This window comes from Chinchilla lanigera, unplaced genomic scaffold, assembly GCF_000276665.1.
Source record: "Chinchilla lanigera isolate Chin_1 unplaced genomic scaffold, ChiLan1.0 scaffold00068, whole genome shotgun sequence".
Lineage (NCBI taxonomy): Eukaryota > Metazoa > Chordata > Mammalia > Rodentia > Chinchillidae > Chinchilla > Chinchilla lanigera.
In genome coordinates, this window is record NW_004955469.1 from 1,937,766 (window position 1) to 1,962,157 (window position 24,392).

The 24,392-nt window shown below is 48.2% G+C and overlaps 1 protein-coding gene across 1 annotated transcript; it reads right to left on the reverse strand.

Annotated features, from left to right (window-relative positions):
* Positions 1-16,704: 16,704 nt before the first annotated feature.
* Positions 16,705-23,579, reverse strand: Osr1 (odd-skipped related transciption factor 1). The gene is made up of 3 exons (XM_005400337.2): positions 23,275-23,579; positions 18,296-18,991; positions 16,705-17,634 (listed from the first exon to the last, which is right to left on the reverse strand). The coding sequence occupies exons 2-3, from the start codon at positions 18,958-18,960 to the stop codon at positions 17,499-17,501; spliced, it is 801 nt and encodes a 266-aa protein (XP_005400394.1). The 5' UTR covers positions 18,961-18,991; positions 23,275-23,579; the 3' UTR covers positions 16,705-17,498.
* Positions 23,580-24,392: the final 813 nt, after the last annotated feature.

The window sequence follows — 24,392 nt, forward strand, 5'->3', positions numbered from 1 at the left end:
TCTCACTTACATCTAAATTAACAATTATTATATATCCATCCAAGAACATTGTTTATAGTACTAATAAAAGCTGGAAACAAACACAACTTTTAAACATAAGAAAACAAATAAATTATAATATTACAGTAGGTGAAATATAAGCTGTCCTCCAAGATTTCTTCTCCTTATATAAATGTCCTGAAAAATCCTGGAGACTGTCAATGCAATGGATTTTACTCTCCTGATTGTGCTACATTATCTGACACAGAATGACCACAAAATAAGGAGATTTTTCCCACAGGCATTTCTATCCAGAAAATCACAAAAAAGGAAATCAGAGTTCAAAGTACAGCAATGACTCAATGCACCATCACTAGCTTGAAGACAGAGGACAGCCAGTGGCCTTATGCCTTCAAGAGCAGTCCCCAGCTAGCACCCAACAAGGAAAAAAAGACCTCAACCTTATACCCTCAAGGAACTGAACTGTACCGCAAGATGTGTAGTGTGGAAGCAGACTCTTCCCCGAGCTTCCAGACAAAAACTGAGCCTGGCTGACACTCCAATTCTAGCCTTGGACAGAGAGGTAAGGTGGGGCGGTGGGTGTCAGCAGTCAGGAAATGGGTATAGGGCTTGAAGGAGGCTCAGACACAAAAGCAAAGGCACTGACTGGCTTGCAAACTGGATACACACATACCATGAAGTCCTCTGACCTAGAGAACTCTGAGTTAATAGATGGTGTTGTTTTAAGTGTCTACATTGATAATAATTTGTTACACAGCAATAGAATATTAATGTAAATATATCATATACAACATTTAATAGTAGTTAAACATATGTTCAGTAAAGTGAAAGAAAATTGACCAATGTTTATAATTAAATGATTTTTTAAAAAAGAAACACATCCAAATATACTATATGATCATGGTTTTATTTAATATATGTGCAAAGAAGACTACAAGGAACATATCTAAAAATGGTAATATCTGACAAGAAGGTAAAATCTGCATCCAAGGTAATATCTGACAAAAAGACTGAGTATTGTAAATTTCTTTTATACTTTCCTAATCCAATTTTCAAAAAATGATGGATATTAATCTAAAAAGCAGAAATGCAATCAGCAACACTTAAACAACTCCTAAGAACAAAGCATCTGGTTTTGAAGCTAAAAGTGTTTCAGCTAATTTATCAATAAGATGCAAAAGAACACATATCTTTAAACTAAATGATGAATTGAATTCCGCTATGGAATCAAACTACATGAACACAAGTTGAGCAGAGCGGGACTGTTGTGCCTCTGACTAGATGCAACATTCATTCTGAGGCCTGTGCCCTCTGGGTCTGCCAGTGAAGCAGCCTGGCCTCTGTTGCTGCAGTGAGCCCTGGAAACTACAACATTAGCCCCACTAATATTAGCACTCACCCTGCTAACATGCATACAGCCTCCTCGACAGGCTGCCCGTCACATCCCTCCCTCAGACCAAGAGGCTTAAGAGGTGGTGGTGATGAGGGATTACTGAGAGGACACCCCGAGGACAGACACCCTCCCTCCACTGCATTCTGACTACCTCCGTTGGGAGGCTACATGCCATAGAGGGCACCACGGGCTTATCTGCAGCACCGACCCTTGACATGATGCTATACAGGGAACCATGCACCCACCGCCCTGGACTGCCAGGCCACTCCTGTACTCAAATCACAAAAGAAGAAAACAGAGCAGGTTGAAAGGAAAATCTGCAGGGCCAAAGGCCGAGGATTATTCCTAATACTAGAGTCCCTCCCCGTCTCTGGAGGCCCTACTTGCTGCAGAAAATGAGGTGATAAATCTGCTGGGGCTTCTGGGAATGAGTTATGGCATATCTCTCCCCTCCCTTCCCACGTTCCTCAGTGAGTAGTTGATACTCCATAAAAGCCACCTTTAAGGCCCCATCATCATCAAATTAGCAAGCCTGCTCCACTTGACTTCTAAGTTTTCAAGAGTATCATTTCAAATGTTCCAAATTCAGGGAAATTGGAAATAAAAGGTATAGCTTTCATGCCAACAGATTAAAATTATTTGAAAAAGCAAAATAGAATTTCTCTCAGAGTAATTTATTAACTTGGTACCTTTGCATGTATTTCTGGGTCTTGGGTTTTCTTTTAATCGAGAAAGTGAGAATATTTGTGGTTATAAATCTCACATTACAGCATTGTAGATAATGCATGGTCTCAACAAATCTCAGCTGTGTAGAATACCTCCTTCCTACAGGTCCACATTCTAAATAGCACCTCTTACTGAGGAAGGCAAAGGTTCCCATGATAATGTGGAGAGTTCCAAGCTCCAGTAGAAATGATGATGGTAGATTGACTGGTTAATTGGTGGTTGGGTTTCAAAGAAAGGGATGCTGTTATAGCCTAAAATCAGCTACCAACAGGAGTACTTTCAATTAAAAGCTTCTGCTCATAACCCAGAGGCACATCTCCTAGGTCACGAAGCAGTGGGAAGGATGTGCTTCAGGAGCCAACAAAGCACAAAGCTAGCCATGGGACCATCTCTCTCCCTGTGTTTTGCAGGAATGGGATTGCCCAATTGGGGAAAACAGTGAAACCAACAACCTAGAAAGCACAGGTGTATTTCACCTGATTTTCTTAGTAGTTACACCAACAGCTCTGGAGGTACCTTCTTGCAGGCAACAGATCATGGGTGATATTCATGCTCCACTCCCATACCTGTCATCCTGCTCAGAATGATTTCTATGGCAAGGAGGTAAATCAGTATTGTAAACATAAAGAAAACTAAACATTGCTTTTACTTTTCTTGCCAGTTGCAAGTATGCTTAGCAACCAACTGTGAGATGACAATATCGACAGCTGAAGTCCATGTAATTCTTAGCTTTGGCTCACTTCTTTATGTCAAATTCTAAGAATGTGATTTGAAGGTAAAATATTCAGGGACTCTTACTAGTTCTCCCTAGAGCTAAGAACCAGTCTAGAGATGGAGGGATAGTCCCTGCCCATTGTCAGGGTGGTGGTAAGGCTTCTACTGGCCTAAGGAAAGTCTTGTGTAATAATTCCCATTCTAACACAGCAAGAGTTTGTGTGGCCAAAGTACCATAGAGTCTCCTTCCTCTGAAATTTGAAGAGTTTGATTTCCTTTGTTTCTCTAGAGACAAATATTTACAGTTCAAACCATTGTTAATTATTTCTTTTTGTTGTTGTTTGTTTTGTTTTGTTTTTTCATAATTCTTACTTTGAAAGTAGCTAGTTTGGTTTTGTGATGCTTCTGGGACAAGTCAGAAGATCCACATGCTTCAGCGTATTTCTGAAATGTGATATTGATTTACTCATTACAACTATTTTAATCCATGTCCATCTGCAACACTGGTCTCTCAGCCATATGCAAGGCTTCTTTATGCCTGAATCTGCATGACTGAAATATTTAGCTCCAGGACAGCTAAGATTCAGAGTACTGCAGAGGGGAAAATAAATGTTTCTCACTCATAGCAAAAATAGCAATAGCCAATCATAGAAATGAAGTCTGAACTTTCTCTAACTTGAGAAATGAAGTTCCAGCTTTCTTTTTAAGACATTTTTGAGACCAAAAGCAGCTAAAAAATTGATAGTGTTTGCAGATATTTTTAAGACTAAATAAAAAGAGGTACATAGTTTTCACAATATTATCTACATTATGGCACAAATTTAAATTTTTTCTGGCAAAAAAATGGTAAAGTTAGAAAAGAGGAATGCTTTTGTTGTGATCAAAGGTAAGTATGAGATTTGACTAAGATGACCTAGCAAAGTTCTACAATAAAATTTATACTGAGACAAAAGTTTCCCAGTTCCTTTCACCGAGACTGTTTACTTCAGTCTGCCAGACTTACTGAAATAAACATTTTTTGTTAACAACACTATATCTAGAAAAAGCAGAGATTACTTTGGTCAATCTGTATAATTCTATGAGTCAGAGGTCTTAAACCATTGAGTAATAATAACTGAAGAGAAGTTTTTGCTTCAATAATTATTGAGCAAGGCAACACTGAGAAAAATATAAAACATAATTTCAGGGAAAAAAAATCTATCCTTTCTGGAAGTATTTTGTTGCTAAAGGAAAATAACGTAATAGTCTAAGAAAACTTGAATACACTCCTGAAGTTCCACTGCCAAAATTTAATAGGTCTTAAAATTCTATGCACAACTTTATATTTAAAATTATGATTTGCATCTGAGACAAGGGAGTAGGAAGTAAAAGAAAACAATCTTCCCAGCCAACCAAGTTATTATATTTTTTTCTTTTTATAAACAAAATAATAAAAAACTCAACTTTACTGAGTTAAAACTCAAGAGTCATAGGTAATCTAAAAATATCAATTGTTCTTTTTTATCCAGAGTAACTCTAAATACCAACCTTTGTGAATAAATAAAAGTTTCATGATTTTATAATAAGAGACCACTCCAGAGCACTTTATATTAAAACATAAAGTGATAACTATAAATTATGAAATTTTAAACACTATGGTACATTAAAGAAGCAACCCAGGATCACCTTACAACAATAAAAGGAGAAATATCTGCAAGAAGTGAAAATTTGTGGACAAATCCATTTGAAACTTAGCCCATAATTTTGAAAAGTAATATTTATTCACTTATGCAGAAAAGGCTCAAAAGGCCACAGAATACTAGTTAGAAAGACTGAGTGGGGAACCGAGACTTCTGTCTTTGTCCAGCTATAACAGGGCTCTACCACCCTCCCCAGCCCAGGGAGTTTCTGAGAAGACTCAGTCAGATAACGGAGTGGGAAGGTAAAACTTTATTATCCCCACAAGTAATAAGACCATGCACCTACTCTGCTTCCCCCAGCAGAAACCATGTGGATAGCAGCTAACAGGCACCGCTCCCCCACTTTACCTGTGAAATGTTAGGAGGGTCACAGGCAGGAAGTTAAACTTTCACTGCCCTTATGGTAGTAGCAAAGGGCACCTCCTTCTTACCCTACCAGCACAGTCAGAGCAGATGTGCAAACCAGACATCTTCAAGGCAGAAGATCCAGACTCTCATAACATAATACACAAATTTCAAGAATGAAATAAAAAATCACATCACAGGCACACACACACGCACACACACACACACACACACACGAACACACACACATACACACACACACACACACAAACACGAGATCTCTTTCAAATCTCAGTTTGAAAGTTAAAAGACAACCAACAAAAGTGTGAAGATAATGTAGGTACTAGAATAAATGACAAGAATTTTAAAGCAGATATTATAAAAATGCTTTAAGAAACAATTAAAAATTCTTAAAACAAAGGAAAAATAGAAAATCTTAGCAAAGAAACAGAATATATAGAGAAGAACTACATGGACATTTCAGAATTTTAAAAACTTACAATAATTAAATGTTCAAAACCCCAATGGATGAGCCCAACAGCAAAATGGATAAAAAGAGGAAAGAATTAGAGAAGTGGCAGAATAACAGGAATTGCTCAGTCTGAACAGCAAGGGAAAATAGAGTGGAAAAAAAACCCAGACCCCCAGAAACTGATGGGACTAAAACTAAGGTCTAATGTTTGCATCACTGGCACCTAAGAAGTAGAGAGGGAAGACATTGGAGGTACCTTGATTAAGGCCAACAGATTATCACGGATATTTGAAGAAATAGGGGCAGAAAATGTTCAAATATGGGAAGAGCTTACAAATATCAAGAATCTGAGAAAATCCCAAAGAGGATAAACTCAAAGATAACCACGTCAAGAACAATCATAAACAAACTTGAAAAAATGAAAGGTGGAGAAAATATAATGAAAGTAGCAAGGGAAAAAAAGTCATATCTTACATGTGCAAGGAAAGAGCAATTCAAGGAACAGTGAATTTCTCCTCAGCAATGATGGGTGCCTGAAGGGAGTGGCAGTATTCATCAAGTGTCAAAAGAAAAGAATTATCAACATGAAATCTGCATATGCAGTCTGGAACTAATATTCAAATAGTTCAGAGGGAAAGAGTTATAAGGAAACTACTAGATCACTGTCACTGACTATATAAGGAAGGTTTGGAGATATTCCTTATATTTTTCTTTCACTTTATATGTTTATAAATTTTCCTTTTGAAAAGGTTGGAAGGGTTGATCAATGGATCGATATGTGATAAGACAAGTGCAGTAAAACGCTAACTGTGAAATCTAGGTGATGGGTACTTGGATACTGAGTATAAAATTTTTTCAATCTTTATGTTTGGAAATGTTTACAATAAAATATTGTGGCAGAGGATGATAGAGGAAATTATTGTAACCCAGTCTCCTCTGCCAGCACTTTCAGTCCTCCTTGGATTGCTAACTACAAACTTAAAACAATTAAAACAAAAAAATTATCTTTTTGCAAAGAGAATAAGTTTGCCTGTCTTCCTGACTAAAGAAACCCTACACTGCCACACATTTCCCACAGTGGGAAAGCCCCAGCCATTGCCATGTTTAATCACCACACTCAGGAGTCCCCGAAAATATAGCTGATAGTCAAGAGGAGATACAGCTGAGCTCATTCAGGCAGGCCTCATGGACAGGCTGCTTTTCTTTGTAGCTACTTACAATGCAAAGGGATCAGTCCCCTGTAGGTGAGCAGCACAGGCCAAGGAATGGTAGAACAGTAAGCAAGAGTGGAGAAGCACCAAATGAATTTGGAGAGACATATAAACTGGGATCTTGTCAGATGTTAAAGAATGTATTGCATTATGAAGGAATTAAGTGATAGTGTCAGTGAACTAGAGACCTTTAAGTAAACATCCTTAACCTTTAAGAGTAACCATTAAAGAAACTGAGATAGAGCTAATCATCTTAAACAGAAGTGAGGAAAGGGGTGTCAGAAATTCACAAAACTAGAACTATAAAATGAGATTATAGAATTAATAGCAAATACACATCATCAAAATAAATATAAATAGAATGGATAGTTGTTAGGTATATGTGCATTATTTTAATCACTTTCCCATTGCTGGGACAAATTACATGGTACCTACAATTTAAAGGAGGAGAGGTTTATTTGGTTCATGGTTTCAGAGGTTGCAGTCTGAGGTCAATGTTTCCAAGGAAGAAACAGCTTGGCAGAAGGGCAGTTCAGGGAAAACTGCTCAACCTATGAAAGCCAGAAAGCATAAAGAGAAAAGAGGGGTGAGGGACAAGCATATACCCTTCCAAGTCACACTCTCAGTGACCCATCTCTCTAACCAGTCCTATCTCCTAATAGTACGTTCAACTATGAACTCATAATTGGATGAGTGAGAGGATGGATGAGTGTAGTGCTCCCATGAGCCAATCATTTCCAAAAGCCCTTTCCTGAGTACAGAAGATTTTTTTGTTGTACCAAGAATCAAACTCATGACCTCATGCTTACCAGGCAGGTGATGTGGCACTGAGCTATATTCCCAGCCCCTACAGAAGATTTTTGTGGATCATTTTAGATTAAAACCATGACATTCCACTGCTGGCCCCCAAAAATCTCATATCCATCTCATTGTGAAATGTATAGTTCATCTCTGAGAGTCACTAAAGTCTCAACAATTTCAGCACTGTTCAACATTCAAGTTCAGACCAGGTGTGGTGTCACGTGCCTGTAATCCCAGCACTTGAGAGGCTAAGGCAGGAGGATCACTGCAATTTGGAGGCCAGCCTGGGCTACAGAATGAGTTCAAGGCCAGTGTGAACTGCGCAGTGAAACACTGTCTCAAAAAGACAAAAAAAGAGTTCAAGTTCAAGGTCTCCTCTGAGATTCAAGAAAAATGCTTAGCTGTGAGTTCCTATAAAGACAAAAAAGAAAGTTAAATACTTCCAATATTCAATGTCACAAAGTAAATAGGCCTATTCCAAAAAGGGGATAGGGAGTAGAGGAAAGAATTGAATGAACCTAAGACCAGAAATTCAGCAAGACAAACATTAAATCCCATAACTCTATGTCCAGAACCCAGAACATGTGGTTGGTGAGATATGTGCTCCAAAGGGCTTGGGCAGCTGTGTCAGTCAGTGTTTACTAGAGAAATAGACATAAGACAAGATATACAAATATATATGAATTTACAAGATTGGCTTCCAAGTGCCAGCCACAGAGCCAGATGAGGAAGAGTGCAAAGGGTCTGTCTGCACACTGGAGACCAAAGGATTCAGTTGATGGTCTGCAGCTCACTGCAGTGTTCCATGCAAGTGTAAGTCTGTATCAGGAGGCCAATGAGTCTGCAGGGGAATGCTGAAGATTCTATGGTGGAAGGCTGCCCCAGATCTGCCCAGAAGCTGAAGCGTCTGCACTGGAATCCAGGAGATGACATCCAATGTGAAGGCAAAGACTGAAGCTCCTCCAAAGAAATAGAAAGAGATCCACCCTTCTTTGTTCCCCTTTATACCATCCAGGTAACCAACTACCCAGTGAGTCTTTTATACTTCAGGGTGTGAAACTGCTGAGCTGATTTAGTTAACCTTCTCTTACTCAAGGTGATACAATCAATCAACCATCACAGCAGTCCTGCTCTTACAGCCTTGATGGTGGTAGCCTACATGGCATCTCTCATGGCCTGGTCTGCTCACTTCTTGCAGATATCCTCAGCAGACATTCCACATTTCTGGTACCTCCAAATTCCTGGGGCCTCCACCACACCTTCAGTTTTATTCCCACAGATTTATATGCTGCTTTCTCAGAAACAAACTGCCTGCCCTCCAAGGCTATCCTTTTAAATCTGGGTGAATGTCTCCATGACCCCAAAACTCTAGCATTTTGCATGCCTAAAAAACCCAGCACTATGTGAATGATTCCAAATTTTGCTACCAGCTCCAGAAGTAGCCCAGCCTTCCCTCCCTGGGCCCTGCTGACCAGGGTCATCACAGTCTCTAAATCCCTGGATGGCTGAACTTGGAAATACTCTTTCTTATGTGGCCCTGAGTTAAGGGGGTGTCCTAGGGCTCCCTTCTCAAAGTTTCTTAATGGACTTCACCCTTTTATATCCTTGAAACTGTAATGGTTGGATTCTGGCCAATTTCAAAGATGCCCTCAAGGCATCTTTTCCACTGTTTGGGTATAAATTATGCAGCTTTTTTCTAATGGTGCTGATCTTTTTAGGAACCACACTCTTCTTGACCCATTTTACATATATTTTATTTCTCGCCAAAGTGTAAAATTTTCACACTCTGCTTTTTTGTTACTAATTCCCACTTCAGATCTGCCTACAAGCTGCCAGAAGTACCCATGCCACAGACTGAATGTTGGAATTCTTTGAAATTCCCTCTGCCCAATTAACTGGATTACCACCTTTACATTTAGCTTATGTGTACTTTTAGAATATAGCCAAAATGTCAACAAATTATTTGCCATAATGAAGCACCTGGAGCCTCTAGTCCAGTTTCCAATACAGTGCTCATTCACAATTGAAACCTCATGAGTTGATCTTTAATGTACTCATTACTATTAGTATTCTAGTCTTCTGAGCACCAACCAATATTACCCATCAAGCATTTCTTACAACATTCTAGGGCCTCACTAGGCACTATCTCCAAATTTTACAAACTTCTCCCACAAAATAGTTCCAAAGCTTTTTAGCCCTCATAATCAGATATAGTCACAGCAATAACCCTATTTTTGGTACCAATTTTCTGTATTAGTCACTTTCCTATCACCAGGGAAAAATACTTGACACTTGCAACTTAAATGAGGAGAGATTTATTTTGGCTTATAGTTTTAGAAAGTCCCATTCAGGGGGAGTTGACCCAAAGTCAAAAAAACATGGCAGAAGAGCATGGAAGACAAAAGCTGTTCCACCCATGGTAGCCAGAAAGCAAAATGGGAAAGAAAAATGGAAAGGAGAAGCCAGAAACAAAAAGTCTATAGCTTTCTGGTTATTCTACCATGATCACCTCTTCTGACCAAGGCCCCTTCCTAATAGCATATGTTATAGCTTTTGTCTAGATATCTGCCCAAAACCTCAGGCAGACATAGGTGGGTCTTTTCAGAGGTTTCTGGATCTGGAGTGTGTGATAGTGGGATCGAGCATGTGTGATTATTAAATTAGTCCACTGATTGGCTTGGCATAGTTTGGGGTAGGATGAAGGGTATGCACCCTGGTTGTGAGTGCTATGCATCCTAAGGATGGGTAACCTTGATAAGATAAAAGTGATAGGAAGTGGGTCATCACTTGCTACTTATTGCTTACTACTTTGCTGCCTGCTGCCTTCTGCCTGCCCTGCTCTACCATGGGCTGTTTCTCCTCTGTGATTCCTTTGCCATGCCATCCTGCCTGAGAACCAGATGACTATGGATTGAAACTGCTACAAACTATGAGCTAAATAAACCTTTGCTCCTTTAACTTTGGGTTTTGGTATTTTGTATCAGCAATGAAAAATGTAACTAAGACAGCATATTAAGCTATGAACTTATCAATGGATTAATATACTTATGAGTGTATCTCCCTCATGATTTAATCACCTTCCAAAAGCCCCACCTCTGAACACATGAGAATTTTGGGAGACATTTTAGATCTAACCTCTAACTACAGACTAAAGACTGTCCTTTGTATAGACTAAAGCATCAAAGTTATGAATTAATAAAGCAATAAAAATGTAAGAATATATACAATATATAAATCTTATAATTAAAATATAGGTCTTATGAATTCACAGACTTATCTAACAGTTGATGAGAACTCTTCTACTTACTGCCACCATCTTAATGTCCCTCTCAAATATTTTGGTGTTCACTCAGCCACCTTATTTTTGACATATGCATGCACTGGAAGAAAAATAGCCTCTGTAATAAATGCTGTTGGAAAAACTGTCTCTGCACTGCCAAAGACTAAAACTAGACCCATGTCCATTACCATGCACCACACTAAAATTGAGATGGATCAAAAATCTAAACATTAAAACAGAAACATCAAATCTGCTGGAAGAGAGCATAGGTAGAAATCTTGAAGACAAAGATTTCATGAACAAAACCCAGATCACACAGGAATTACTGCAATCACCAACTGGGATCTCATCTTATTAAAAAGCTTTTGCACAGCAAAAGAAATTACCCAAAGAGTGAGAGAAAGACAGCCCACAGAATGGAAAAAAATTTAACCAGTTTTTCCTCAGAAAAGGGACTAGTGTCTACAACATATAAAGAACTGAAAAAAATCAGATCTCCCAATTTCAATAGACCCAATCCAACAATGGGCATCTGAGATGAATACACACTTCTCAGAGGAAGAAATACAAATGGCAAATAAATATATGAGAAAGTGTGCAACATCACTGGTTATTCAAGAGATGCAAATTAAAGCAAGGCTGAGATTCCATTTCACTCCAGAAAGAATGGCTATCATCAAGAAATCAACCAATAACAAATGCTGCAGGAGCTGTGGGGCAAAAGGCATCCTTCTCCATTGTTCGTGGGAGTGTAGACTAGTACAAACACTGTGGAAATCAGTGGAGATTCCTCTAAAAGAAAGCTAGGATCAGAGGTTCCAGTCAACTCAGTTATTCCCCTTCTGACTACCTTCCTGGAAAAACATCATACCACAGCGATATATGCACATCCATGTTTATAGCAGCAGAATTTGTAATAGCTAAATCTTGGAAACAACTCAGATGCCCATCAATCAAACAATGTGCTTTTTTATACAGGGGAGTACTATTCAGCCATTAAAAAGGAAAAATTTGAGACATTTCTAGCTAAATGAATGCACCTTGAGACCATCCTCTCAAGTGAAATAAATGTCACACATGTGTAAATATTGCACTGTTTCTCTGTTGTGAGAAACCTTAAGGAGGATAAAATGGAAATGAAGCTTTGTAAATAAGGAGGGGAAGAGGGGTTAGAGGGGGGAGAGGATTAGAAAAAAAGAGGACTCAAAATATATCAAATACAGATACAAATTCCCTATGATGAATGTGATCATTTTATATATATATATATATCCCATAAACTTAATTAAAAATTTTAATGTTGACTAATCCCTCCAATTACAAGGTCATAGAGACTGTCCTAATAGTTTTAGCACCACAGCTGCTCTGGTTCTTGGCCTGCTGCACACCTGTAGGAGGTGCCATGTGTGCTTCAAGATACAAAGCAATTCTGAGCTCTGACTGCACAAACACATTCAGCTCTCCACCCAAGTTAAGAGACAGACCAATGACTCAAGTACATCTCATATAAGGCAGGCTCCAAATTCTCTGGAAGCTCTTCTCTCTTTTTGCTCATTTGAGAAGATTCTAATCATTCCTACCACATCTCTGCTGGTTCTTTCAAGTCCATATACCGCCATTTACCTAGAGGCTCCAAGTACCTATAACCCTCCTACAATGGATAGAAAACAATCCATCCCTGCTGTTATCATGACAAAAAACCCTTATCTTATCTCACTAGTAGAAGAGTTCAGTCAAACCAAATATTTAAAAGGCATTAACTGCACTTTATCCATCCCCAGAGACAACTGAGCTGCAGAAAGCCAGTTTAGTACTTGGAAAACAGAAGCAAAACTCTCAACCCCTTCATCCATCCATGCCACTTTTCTGGGTTAATCCTGTATTGTCATCACTGGACCTAGAGCTATCGGTGTCCAGAAAAAGTGTTTGAGGATGTTAGCAAAGAATGAGGACTAAGGAGACTGGGGGAGAGGAAGGTTTCTTCAGACATTTCCATGTAGCAGGGTGTGTGACTGCCTTTTTGTTAAGGAAGGGTGCTCTTGCACAAGGCAAAGAAAACAAATCCACAGAAGGCTTGTCTTCCACTCTGCAGGTGGCTGTGTGTGCAACTACATGGTCAGCAGTCACATTTACCATACATACACAGACCCCCTTCCTTTGCCCACTCCTCAGTCTGCTCTGGGGTGATCTTTACTCCTGGAGCATATCTACAAACTGGTCATGAGGACAGGAGTAGGCTTCTCCCTGAGCCTTGACTGCTTCCCCAATCAAATAGAATTTGCAAAGCCATTAATCCATTGGAACTGAAATCCCATGAAACTGATAAAGGCTTTTTCCACATTTTCCCAGAAGTTTTAAGAAGACAGCCCAGCAGTGCAAATGGTCCTCTCCCTCCCTCACCTGCCTCAGCATCCCTGGGCGATGATAGATGAAGATGCGATGCCGTAAGTCTCTTAGAAATAAGGTAGCTTGGAAGGCAGGCCACTGCGGGGTGCTGAGAGAAGCATTCTGAGAGTACTTCTCATGGTGCTTCATAAACACCAGAGTTCCACAACACACTGAGCCCCAGCTTTTGGGTCAAGTAACAAAAAAAAAAAAAAAAAAAAACTTGTTGGACTTCGAGCTCCACGTCACCCGACTGAGGAAGTGGCAAGAGCATTTCCTCCATCGCAGGAAGAAAACACAGGCGTAGACGACAAGGGCATCTGTCCCAAAGCTGTGCGACCCAGGAAAAGTAAGAAAGTGTCTTCTGGCCCTTCGCCCCAAAGAAAACATCTCTTCAAATACTTTCTCTACTGCTGACCTAATTCCCCATCGTCCGCAGTGAATTTTACATCTAAAACATGTGTACCGCGGGCCAGTCTGGCTGTAACGAAAGCGAAGTTGAAGGAGTGGGAGGACAAGGCAGGGCTTCTAAGAGTTCCTGGGGCTCGCGTGAAGACGCAGCCTAGCAGACCCACCCGAGGGTTCGGGCTACAGTGGACTCCCGGTGCGGAGCAGGGTCCGCGCGGGGACCCCGGGGCTTCCGTCACACCCGGACTCCTAGGTCAAGTGTCTCCAGTCCACATCAGCGGTCAGCCACCCCTTCTTTGTTTACTTTTCTAGAGTTCATATAGGCCAATGGCTGCCTGGGGCTTGGCCTCTGTACCTCAGAACTTGTAATCCCTGAAAGCAAAGCACTGAACCCAGCTGCCACTGCCTGTCACCGACGCGCTCTAGTGCCCGAATAGACCAGGACAAATTCCTTCTGCGCCTGCGCGCAGAGCAGGAGCGGTGGGCGTGGCCCGGAAGACCGCCTGGGGTGGGGCCTCACTAGGGGTGCTGTCCGGGCCAGGCTCTGGGCGGGGTCAGGGTCCTGGCCGAGGCCTTGCCCGGGGGCGTGTCCAGGGGCGGTGCCGCTGCAGACAAGGGTCACAGCCCAGCCAGCCTGGAAACCCCTGTGGAGCACCCGACTTGGGAGGAGGAGGCTGCGGGCCACCGTGCACAAGTAGGGCACCTGCCCACGCTCAGCGTCTTAGCAGGGATTGGTGGCTCCTCCTCCTCCAAGGACAGTTCTCTGGGCAGGGCTGGCAAGAGTGGCTGGGGTCTCCGTGCGCGGCGCCAAGCTTATCCCCGGGCCTGCGCTAAAGGGAGGCGCCCTAAGGTCTCGGGGTCCAGGGGTGGCCTCTTTCCTGCTGGGGAAGGTGGGAAGACCGGACCCCCACCTTAGGGCCGGCACCAGAGTCCGGGGGCCCGGACTTTCACGGGCCCTAAGGGCCCATCAAGCAGAGGGGACGTCAGACACCCCGGCCCCGCTGCGACATCCTCCCTGCGAGGTCCCCAGCGCCGTGCACCCCTGGCGGTCAGGCACTTCGCTGCCGCGCGCCGGCCTAGGACCGGAGAAGCCGAGGTGAGGGGATGGCGAGGACAGCAAGGGGAGCGGACCTCCTAGGAGCATGGCAGCTGAAGAGTGGGGCAGGCGGGAAGCCCGCCAGGCATTCCTTGTCCTCTGATTGCTGCTTCGGGCGACCCACACTGGATACCCGCGGAAACTGCCCAACCAGGACTTCCGAGAAAGGCCGCTCCGGAGGCAGCCTTCGCCCTTGCAATGGCCACTTCTGCACCATCCCAAGTCCCCGCGGCTGCTGCACTGCACGGGGTCCCCGCGTCAGCAGGGTGATAGCAGCTGCGGGTGGAGCAAGCTGGAGACCTCTGCCTCGACTAGCACCCTGCCCACTCCTACCCTCACTAAAAACTCTGCCCCGTAATCCATTCTTCCGAGATACAAACTGGACAAGAAAGTCTGACAGTTGCAGGGTGGGACCGGTATTCACGTGTCAGACTAGGAATGGGCCAGAAAGGAAAGCATCCCAGGAAAACCTCCCTAACGCACAGCGCTTCTGCTGCTGTGCGCCGGGCTAACAGGGGCTCCCAGCGACTCGGGTGGTGGCGCAAAGAGGGACAAGGGACAGCCGTGCAAGCGGGGGGGGGGCGGGGGTAATCCCATACAGAGTAAGGGGTTGGGGGAAGGATCTCTGTCCTGTCCTCAAAGTGCCCAGGCTGTCCTTGACGGCTGTGTATGTCTCTGGGCATGCCCCCCAACTATTATTGGCCCGGAGCAAGCACGGCCCCCCAACCTCACCGCCACGAAGGAAACACGTGGCCACTGCAGCCGGCCGTAGTGCAAACCCTGGTCAAACGCAGATCTTCTCCTGGCCTGTGCTGGTTGATCAGAGCCTTCGACGCCCAGAACCTACTGACCTTTCTTCTTCCCACCCCGAACTCTAAAGCCTGGGTCAGGGCTCTTCACTCTCTCTTAAGTGGTGGTGTTCTTGCGGACCGGGTGGCAGAGATTGGGGTCTTGCAGGACTAGCAGTGATCTGCGGGCCGGCCTTGACCTAGCAGAGCGCTGCCCCTCATTTGCAGTGGACCTGGGACCACACGGTTTTGAGAGCGATTCCGCAGGAGCTTTGGCCTAGTGGCGCGAATCGGGGCGCAGGATTGGGTGAGGAGCCCCAGTCCTGGGCAGCCTCTCCAGGTCCGTCCAGCAGGGGGCGGCGCGGCCCGAACACGGATTTGGGGCTTCTCCGCGCCGCGCAGCGGAGACCACCGCGCCCGAATCCGATTCCCGGCCGCCGAGCGTTCCGGAGGGGTGAGGATAGGGTCGGCCCTGAAAGTCGAGAGCGTTTTAACTCCCGCAGCCCGGCCGGCTCTGTGCGTCCTGGGGTCCTGCGCGAAGCTGGGGTTTCTGGCCTCACTGCAGGGCGCACAGCCCAGCGGTCGCTGCGGACACCGCGCTCCGGCAGCGAAGCCCGGGTGCGCCCCGCTGCGGAGAGGCGAGGGCGCCACCGCCTGCGCGATCAGTAGTCGGAGCCGGGGAGCCCCGCCCCGCCCCAAGCCCAGAAGCCCCCAGCGGGCCGGCTGTAATTGTGGGAAAGCGAGACGCCCCCGCCAAGGTTCGGCTTGCGGAGGGCGCTCTCCAATTTCGCTCCAGAAGTGTACCCGGCCTCCCAGCGCGCCCGCCTCCCCTCTCCATTCCTTCCGGATTCAGCTGTGGGGAATCTCAGCGGGTGTGGACTGCGGTAGAGACGAGCCGACGAGCCCCAACCTGAGCACTGCGCAGAGGAACTGCTGAGGGAAGGGGGACGCAGGTGTGGGTTTGGGACTTCGAGAGGCTGTGGCGATTGCGATATTTGCAGGTGCGAGCCGGGGTCCCAGGAACTGGATACACAGCTGCTCCGAGGCTCTGTGCAGGCAGGTGATGGCAGAAGCCAGGGTCTGGCAGGAGAGCCACGGGGGAGTGTGGTAGCGAGCTGACTCTGTCCCCTTAGTGCGCCCCGAACAACCTGGCTCGGGAGATGCCAGTGAGCTGACAACGGACTCCAGTTCCTCAGAGGTGAGGAATGGGTAAAGCGAGACCCTGACACCGAAGCGGAGGAGAAAAGTAAGAACGTAAATACAGAGGCGGAGCGACGCAGACAGAGCGTCTCCACCCCTAGCCAGCCTCGCGCGATGGGGCCCTAGTGAGCAGGGGAACCTGCTCCTCCCGAAGGAAGCAGCGACGCCCTGCTGCAGCTCGGAAGGGAAACGACCCATCCTGCAAAGCCTGTAAAATAACTGTTTATTTAATAGTTAAAAAACTCCAGTGATAAATGTCCGTTACCGATGGTCAGCATAAAGTGCCAGTCGCAATACAACGCCCGCCCCGGCCGGCCTACTCGCGGGGCCGCGCGTGGGAGCCGGGAGGCAGAGCCCGGGAAAGGCAGCCCTCGCGCTAGGGTCCCCACGTCCCACTCCGGACCGGAGCCGCCGGCGGGAGGGCTGCGCAGCGGAGCTGGAAGGGCGCTCGAGGCAGGTCCCCGGGCGGGCGGCTGAAGCAGATACAAGGATTACACTTTTGCAGGCTCCGGGTGGAGTGGGGTGGGATGGAGACGCGAAGAGGGGTTGGAAGCTGCCAGGGCGGAACTTCTTTTCCTCTCCTCTCTCCGAAGTCAGTTACAAACTTGTATAGTCAAAGGGGTGGTGGGGGAGAAAGAAGGAGAAGGAAAGGCAAGAAAGAAAACGTATAAAATAACAACTGAAAAAGTAATACTTCTGGGAGAGGCGCCGATGCGGCTCCGCGGAGCTTTCGTTCTTTTCTTAATGCTGTTTCCCTTCCGCCACGTGAGTCCCGCATTTTGGCCAAGAGTTGAGCCGCGTCCTGGGGGAGCCGCCTGAGCACTGGGGTTGGCGCCTGGCGGAGCTCTGGAGCGCCGCGAGCGAGGGACCCAGGGGACACCGTTGGGGTGGGGTAAGGCCCGCGGCGCCCCTCCCGCTGCAGGCAGAGTCGCCTTCAGTGTCGCGTCTCTCTGGAGAAGCGGCAGCGCGGCCCAGGTCTCTGGTGCGCCAGAGGCTCTGTTTAACATTTGATCTTGGAGGTTTTGAGCTCCTTCACCTGTGAGTGTAGCGTCTTGTGGACAGCGAGAGTCCTGGACTGGCAGAATCCTTTTCCGCACTCTTGACATTTGAAAGGCTTCTCTTTGGAGTGAATATATCTGGGGGCAGAAACAGACAGTTAAACTTGGAAAAGGATGCACTGTTACTTACAGTTGCCCAGGGTTCCCTTCTAGTGCTCTAGGGCACTCGCCCTCCAGGCAGAGGTTGCCAGGTTCTGAATGTATGCCTGGCAAACACTGAGCTGCAGATAGAGTAGGGCGAGGAAGGGGACCTCCAGGGATGTTTGATCCCTAAGCAGGTCCGGGCAAGAAACCACCTGCCTTTCTGAGAGCTGGGTGGGCACCACCGTCTTAGAAGGTCTGGGGCAATGCTAGAGATGAATGAAAGGAGCCCACGTTGGATCATCTTGGTCCAAGACTAGGACACTAGCCCATAGGGTGTGTGGCTGCTGAAATTAAAGTAAGGTAAAACTAAACAAAAAACGTTCAGTCTGGGAGATGCCACACTTTCTATCGTCGCAAAAACGTCCCTACAGGACAGCTGCAGAGGTGGAGAAAGGGAGAGGGGGCACAGCCTGTGGAGACCTGATCTGGCTTTAGAGTCCCATTCACCCCACAGTCCTCCACCCTTGCTCCAAAACCTATCCCTGAGCCTCCAGTGGTTTCCTTTGAGACCAGGCAATTCCAGCAAGCTTGGAGGCTTGGAGGAGGATGGTGAGGCCAGAGGTGGCAGCTCTCTTGGGCCACTTGTGTTTCGCACCTGTGATCCCGTAGGTGGTCCTGCCTCCGGAAGGCTTTGTGGCAGATGTCACAGGTGTAGGGCCGCTCATCCGTATGCGTCCGCTCATGGATAAGTAGGTTATAGGACTTGGTGAAGTGGCGGCCACAAAATTTGCAGACAAACTCCTTCTTGGTCTTGGAAGGCAGGCGTCCTCTTGTGGGCTTCTTTTCTGGGGAGAGCTTGGTCACGTCCAGGAGGGCACCCAGCCCACCTGCGGGGGATCCAGGGCCTTCGCCTCGAACAAGCTTGGAAGGATCTTCCTGTGTGGCAGCCAAAGCCAAATTGGCAAAATCAAAGCGGGGCTTGGTCTTGAGTGCTGGGCCGCTGCCTCCAGCAGCGATCTCTGGTTTGGGCTGGATGACCTGAGGGAACCAGGGAAAGGCAGGCAGCTGGAAGCGTGCGTCCACCAGGCTGGACACAGCACCGGGCACTTTGGAGAAAGAGGATCGTGGCAAGTGCATGGCCGGGTAACCCAGCGTCCACTGGTGCAGATGCACAGCGTGCAGCGCACTGAAGCCATACAAGTTGGGCAGGTGGTCCGAGGGCACTGTGGGCAGGCCGTTCACTGCCTGAAGGAAAGAGTAGTTGGTGAGCTGCAGGGACGGGTGGATGGGCACAGGCGCTGGCAAGGTTTTGCTGCCCATTGTAGTAGTTGCAATGGTTCTTGACCTCGATCTGCAAAGAAGAAGAGAAAGGAAGGAGGACAAAAGAAGTTCAGGGTAGGTCTCCTTCCTTCAGAATTCCAGCCCGGCCACACCCTGTCCTCTCCCCAGGGCCCTGCTGGGAGTCTAAGACCCTTGCACAACCCTCCCCATGCTCTCACAAAGCAGATAAGAGCACAGATGCTGAGGAGTCTTCTGGGAGCCCTCTTTGGTTTAAGGGCTTCCCCTACCTGGCCTCTGGCAGAAACACCCAACAGAGAAACCAGTATGAAGTTAAATCCCAAGCAATGCAACTGACTTAAAATGAGGGCCTATTGTGTATGGCCCAGGAGGGAAGGCACAAGCACAAGGCAACTGGTACTGCTAAGAACCAACATCCAGGCAAACCTGGGTCCACACAGAATTACTTTCTTCTGCAAAGATAACAGAATTTGGAAGCACAGTTACACAGTCATGTGCAGATGAACAAAGAAATGCACAGACACATAAACTTGATCCACACATTCTAAAACAGTTGCAAGAAGGTGCAAAGATAAATGGGGCCAGCCAGTGTCTCATTGGACAACAGTGGTTACAGAATGCAAGGGCCATCACAAATGCATGTGCGCGCACACACACACACACACACACACACACACACACACACACATGCACACACCCTCCTGGGTCCTCCTTATTAAGGGCTTCTGGCTAACTTTGGAGCTGGTTCTAGAAGCTGTGGCATCTTCTTCAAAATTCCAACTTTGCCCTACTGCCTTATAGTTAGTGAACCCTGTTGGCACTGCTCTCTCTGCAGCTACTTGCAGACTGATTCTTGAACCCCACCCTTAGGGATCATCTTCATTTTAAGGAGGGAGGGCACTGACATCCACATTCGTTTACTCCTTTAAACATCTGCAGTCACATACACGAGCCCTCAAGTGCCTTCCTTCCCCTACAGGAAAGGGCAGCAGGATTTTTATGCATGTAGAGAACTGGGCCAGTAGGTATATGGACAAGAACACTGCCACCACGCCGCACTGCTGTAGTCTATGCAAGGCCGATGTGCTGGAGCAAGTCAGAGAGAAGCCACAGGGGGTGAGCGGGGGCTGGTATCTCCAAGCCTCTTTTGTGAGGGTCTACAGCTTGTATAGAACAGTTTGGGGTCTGAAAAGACGCCTTTATTCCATGTCTGTCTTAGATATTCCTAACCCAGGTCTATCCAGTGGAGGAGCAAACAGAAAGAAAGAAAGCTGAAAGTAGTAGGGATCCTTGGGAAGCCCAGGTATTAAACCCCTGCCCTGAGCTGGAGCTACTCAGGAAGTCATTATCTAAGCAGGGTCCTAGGACTCCTCCTCCTTTGCCCAGGCTGTCTCCTGATACTGCCATCTTCCTTTAGCCCTATGCCTCTCCTTCTTTCCCTCAGACTTCTCCACTGGAGTAATCCCCTTGCTCTGAGAGGTACCTGCCACTTCACAGTACAGACTCACCCCTCCTAGGCCTAAGGGACCTCTCCTAGTCTCCAGGGACCCCCCTGGCTCCAAGCAAGGCAGTCCAACTCAGCTGTTGTTCTTTCCCCACAGTGAAGCTCTATAAGCCTGGCCTTGTGTGGGGATCCACCCTTGTTCTGGGGAAAGGCTAAGAACATATTGATCTAGAAAAATCCTGCGGCTAGAAGCTGGCAAGAGGGTTGTGGCTTGTGAAGTGGGGATCTGAGGAAAGAGGCATTGCTGGGTGGGAGGTATACAACACCACAGCTGAAAGAGATGAGCCTGCACAGGTTCAGTCACCCAACAGACGAAAATGCTATGACCACTGCCACTATTCAGCCCTCAGGCAGGGGAAGCACAGCTCTGTGCAATCCAGCTTCTGCACTGACAGCCAGGGCGCCACCGACACAGCCTGGGTGCCAGTCTTCTGCAGTGCTCCAAGGGAGAAACCAAGACAGTCCCAGAGGTCTGGGACACTGGAGAAGCAAAGTACAAATTGGGCCAGAGAGAAAGCCCCTTTGGATGGGGGAGGAGGCATAGAAGACTGCCAACTTCAAAGGTCTACGGGGATTTAGGGAGGTGAGTGTTCTTTGATTTGCCTTCTTCTCTCTCCTCCAGGCCATGGAAATCAGATCCTGTTCCCTGGCTCCTGGGCCGCTGGGTAACGCTGGTCTCCGCTTGCAGCGCTAGCAGCTAGGCCTAGGCGAGGCTGTACAGCAGCCGTGGAGGCAGGACTCTGCGGGCAGGCGGGCCCAAGCTTGCTCGGAGCTCGAGTAGGAAAACCCACCAACCTCGCCTGGCCTGCCCTAGCCTCCCCTCAAGCAGAGGAAAGACCCCAGTGGCCTTAGACTTCACAGCGGGGCGGAGAGCGAGATGCTCAAAACTCTCAGGCACCTGGGAGCAACCTTTCCGGGCTATCTGCCCGATCTTATTTCCCCCAACACTCCATTTATTTTCCGCCGAGGCTCAGCCAGTTTCTTATTTTCTGTCACAGCATTCCGAGGCCAGGGCTCCCCAGGTTTCCGCCAAAGACTTTCTGGTGGACAAAATTCGTTGGAAACGTGGCTTTTTACACTAGTACCCAGAATGGGCAGAATGAACGATCGATCCGGTTTCAGGCGGTCAGCTAAGAGAGACGCGGTCTCTCCCTTGCTTCCCCAGTCAGAGAGAATGAGTCCAGGACCCGGCTCCCATTCCCCCGACCTGGGAGCCCAATGCGAAAGCTTTCCATTGATCGATCGCCTCTCCCACACCAGCCACCTATTCCAAGAAGCTCGGCCTCGGCCTTGGGAATTGAGAAGAAGGCCCCGACTGCGCGCGGTGAACGTCAATCGCACTGAGGAGCCCGGGTCCCTACGCGGCGGAGCGCCAATCCCAGGTCTGCAGCTAGCCCTATGCTGGGCATTAATGAAGTGTGCAGAGTCTGTTAAAGTGGTTTATTCGGGGCTAATTGAGCGTGAGTGAGTTAACTGCTTTCATTAATGAGGACTGAACGAACTCCACAGCTTGCGCCTGTAGGAGCCCAGCGGCAGCCGGAATAATCACCCTTGACATCGAATTCCCCGACACGAGTGGTGACTGACAGGCGTCTGCACCCTGTCCGAAAGGACTGACCAGCACTTGGTGCTTTTATTGTGTCCTCCCAACGAAGGAGAGCAAATCGACCCATTAGCGAAATGGCCATCCTGCTGCGTCCTCCGCGACCGGCAGACCAGTCCTCAATCTTAACGAAACCGCAATTACTTCCGGGAGCCTAGGATGGACCAGCTACCCAACCGTCGCTCCCTATCCCCCGCCAGCCCCTCTCCTCCCTGGGAGGCTGTAAACCAGGCAGTCTAGCCTCACTCGAGGTTCTATTCCTGAAAACCAAGGCACAGCTCTAAGCGGCTGAAATTTACACAATTAGTGCAACAAAGAAACTACTTTTCATTCCAGAATGAAGCTACTTTTCATTCCAGGAGCCCACCCTCTACTATTCGAGCTGCTGAAAAAGGACTGGATGTGGGTTTCCACTCTTATCAGAGACATTTCAGGGGAGAAATTAGCTCAGCAGGCAGCCTCTTGCTTCCTTTTAACCTCAGGCTTCCACTTTTCTTCCTGAAGGTTGTGTTAGGGAACCGTCAAGGAGCAAAAGAATCCTTCAGTTCCCATCTCCAACCCAAAGGCACGCGCTGCTTCACCGCGTCCCTCCTCTGCTTGAGGGTCTGGAATTTGGAAGTAGAGCTTGCTCCCTTGCGTGCTTCCCTGCACCTGGACAATCGAGAGTTGAACTCAGACTTTAGGACAAGGAGCAATCATTCTAACAGAATATCAGAGTCGATGTGCAAGGCAGGCGTCCGAAACGCCGGCCGAGCTCCTGAGTCTGCAGCTGACCCTACCTGAGCCCAAGTCCCCAACAGACGAGCGCGCACTGCAGCGCGGCCGGCCGGGATGTGCACCTGTCCGGGGCCAGGGGCGGCGTCGCACGGGCCGCGCACTCCCGGCCCCGCTTTCGCAGCTGAAGCATGAGTTAGGCGCGCGCCTTGCAAAGTTTGTGCCTGGTGAAGCTGCTCAGGTTCCTTACAGGGAAGTCAGCGGACTCTGACTTCCGAGGTCTATGCGCACCTCCACCGGGACTCCGTGCCGCTGGAAGCAGCGGCCCGCCCAGGCCGCCCTCACCCGCTGAGGTCAGGGGCCGAGAACCTGTTCGCGAAGCCTCGGGCCACCGCCCAGCCACCCTGGGCTGCAGCGCTCTCCCTTCCTCACGGTCCCGCAGCCTTTGCTGGTAAGCGGAGTGACCGCAGAAGAAGTGCGCGAGCAGAGCTGGGACAGGGACCCCCGAGTTTACCTCCTTCCGCGGCGGCTCTGGGGCTGACGGTGTCTCTCAGCTCGAGGCCCAGGACCCGAGAAGCCCGCGGTGCTGAAACCCGCAGGCGCCCCCGGCGCTCTGGATCCGGATCGGGACCCACTCCCCGGGCCGCAGGGACCCTGAGCGTCTGGCGCGAGGACCGCCCCAGTCCCCCCTGCCCAGGACGGAGAGCCTGGCTCCCGCTCCTCGCCTTCTGCACCAGAACGGCAGAGAACGCGCTAAGGAGAGGCCAAACTGCGTCTCCCTCATCCCTTTGCACCGAGCCGCCTACTTATTTTAATCCCGCACCCTCCCTCCTCCCTCCGCCGCCCCAGGCTCCCGGATTCCTCCCCTCCCTCCCCTGCCCTCAACCCTGCCGCGCCTGCGCACTGAGACACAAAGTTTCGCTGACCCGGGCTGCAAACTTTGGCAGCTGAGCTCTCTTGGCCCCGGCCTTTCCGACCCAGTCCCCTCCTCTCCGGTTCCCCGCGACCCCCTCTGCGTTTGGGGCCCATAAGGACACGCGTGGTGCGCTGGAGGAAACAGCTCCCAACAGATGAGACTGCACGCTTGGGCTCCGGTTCTTGTGCTCCTAGGATTCAGCCTGTGCCGGGGAAGGTGGCGGAGGGTCGGGGAGCAGTTCTGGGCACCGCGATCCCGGAACAGTCGGTCCGGCTCCCCAGCACTTCTCGCGCAGGCTGTGGCTCTGGGGTGTGCAGCAGCTCCTGGTGTGCTCAGGAAGGACCAGAACCAGGCAGGGCGGGTAGCTCCTGGCGCGGGAGGGCCGGTCGCCCCAGGAGCAATCCAGACATCAGGGTGCCTGCTGCTGACCCCGACCGGGCGGAACTCAGCAGCAAGACCAGAGGTAGAGCTGGGGAAGAGAGTTAAATGTTAGTTTCCCGGGACCCAGAACTCTGGGATTTGACCCCGAAACACAGGCGCACTCTGTAATCACACTTTTATTTTTATTTAAGGCGGGATGGGGCTTTGGAGGGCAGCACAGGCACCCGAGGAAAGCTCCAGGTTGTCGGTTCCAGGCCTCCGGGCCCAGGAATTGGCTCAGGTACAGTTTGAATTCTCCAAGTGGGGCTCTGGCCGAGGAAAAGCCGCCCACTGCC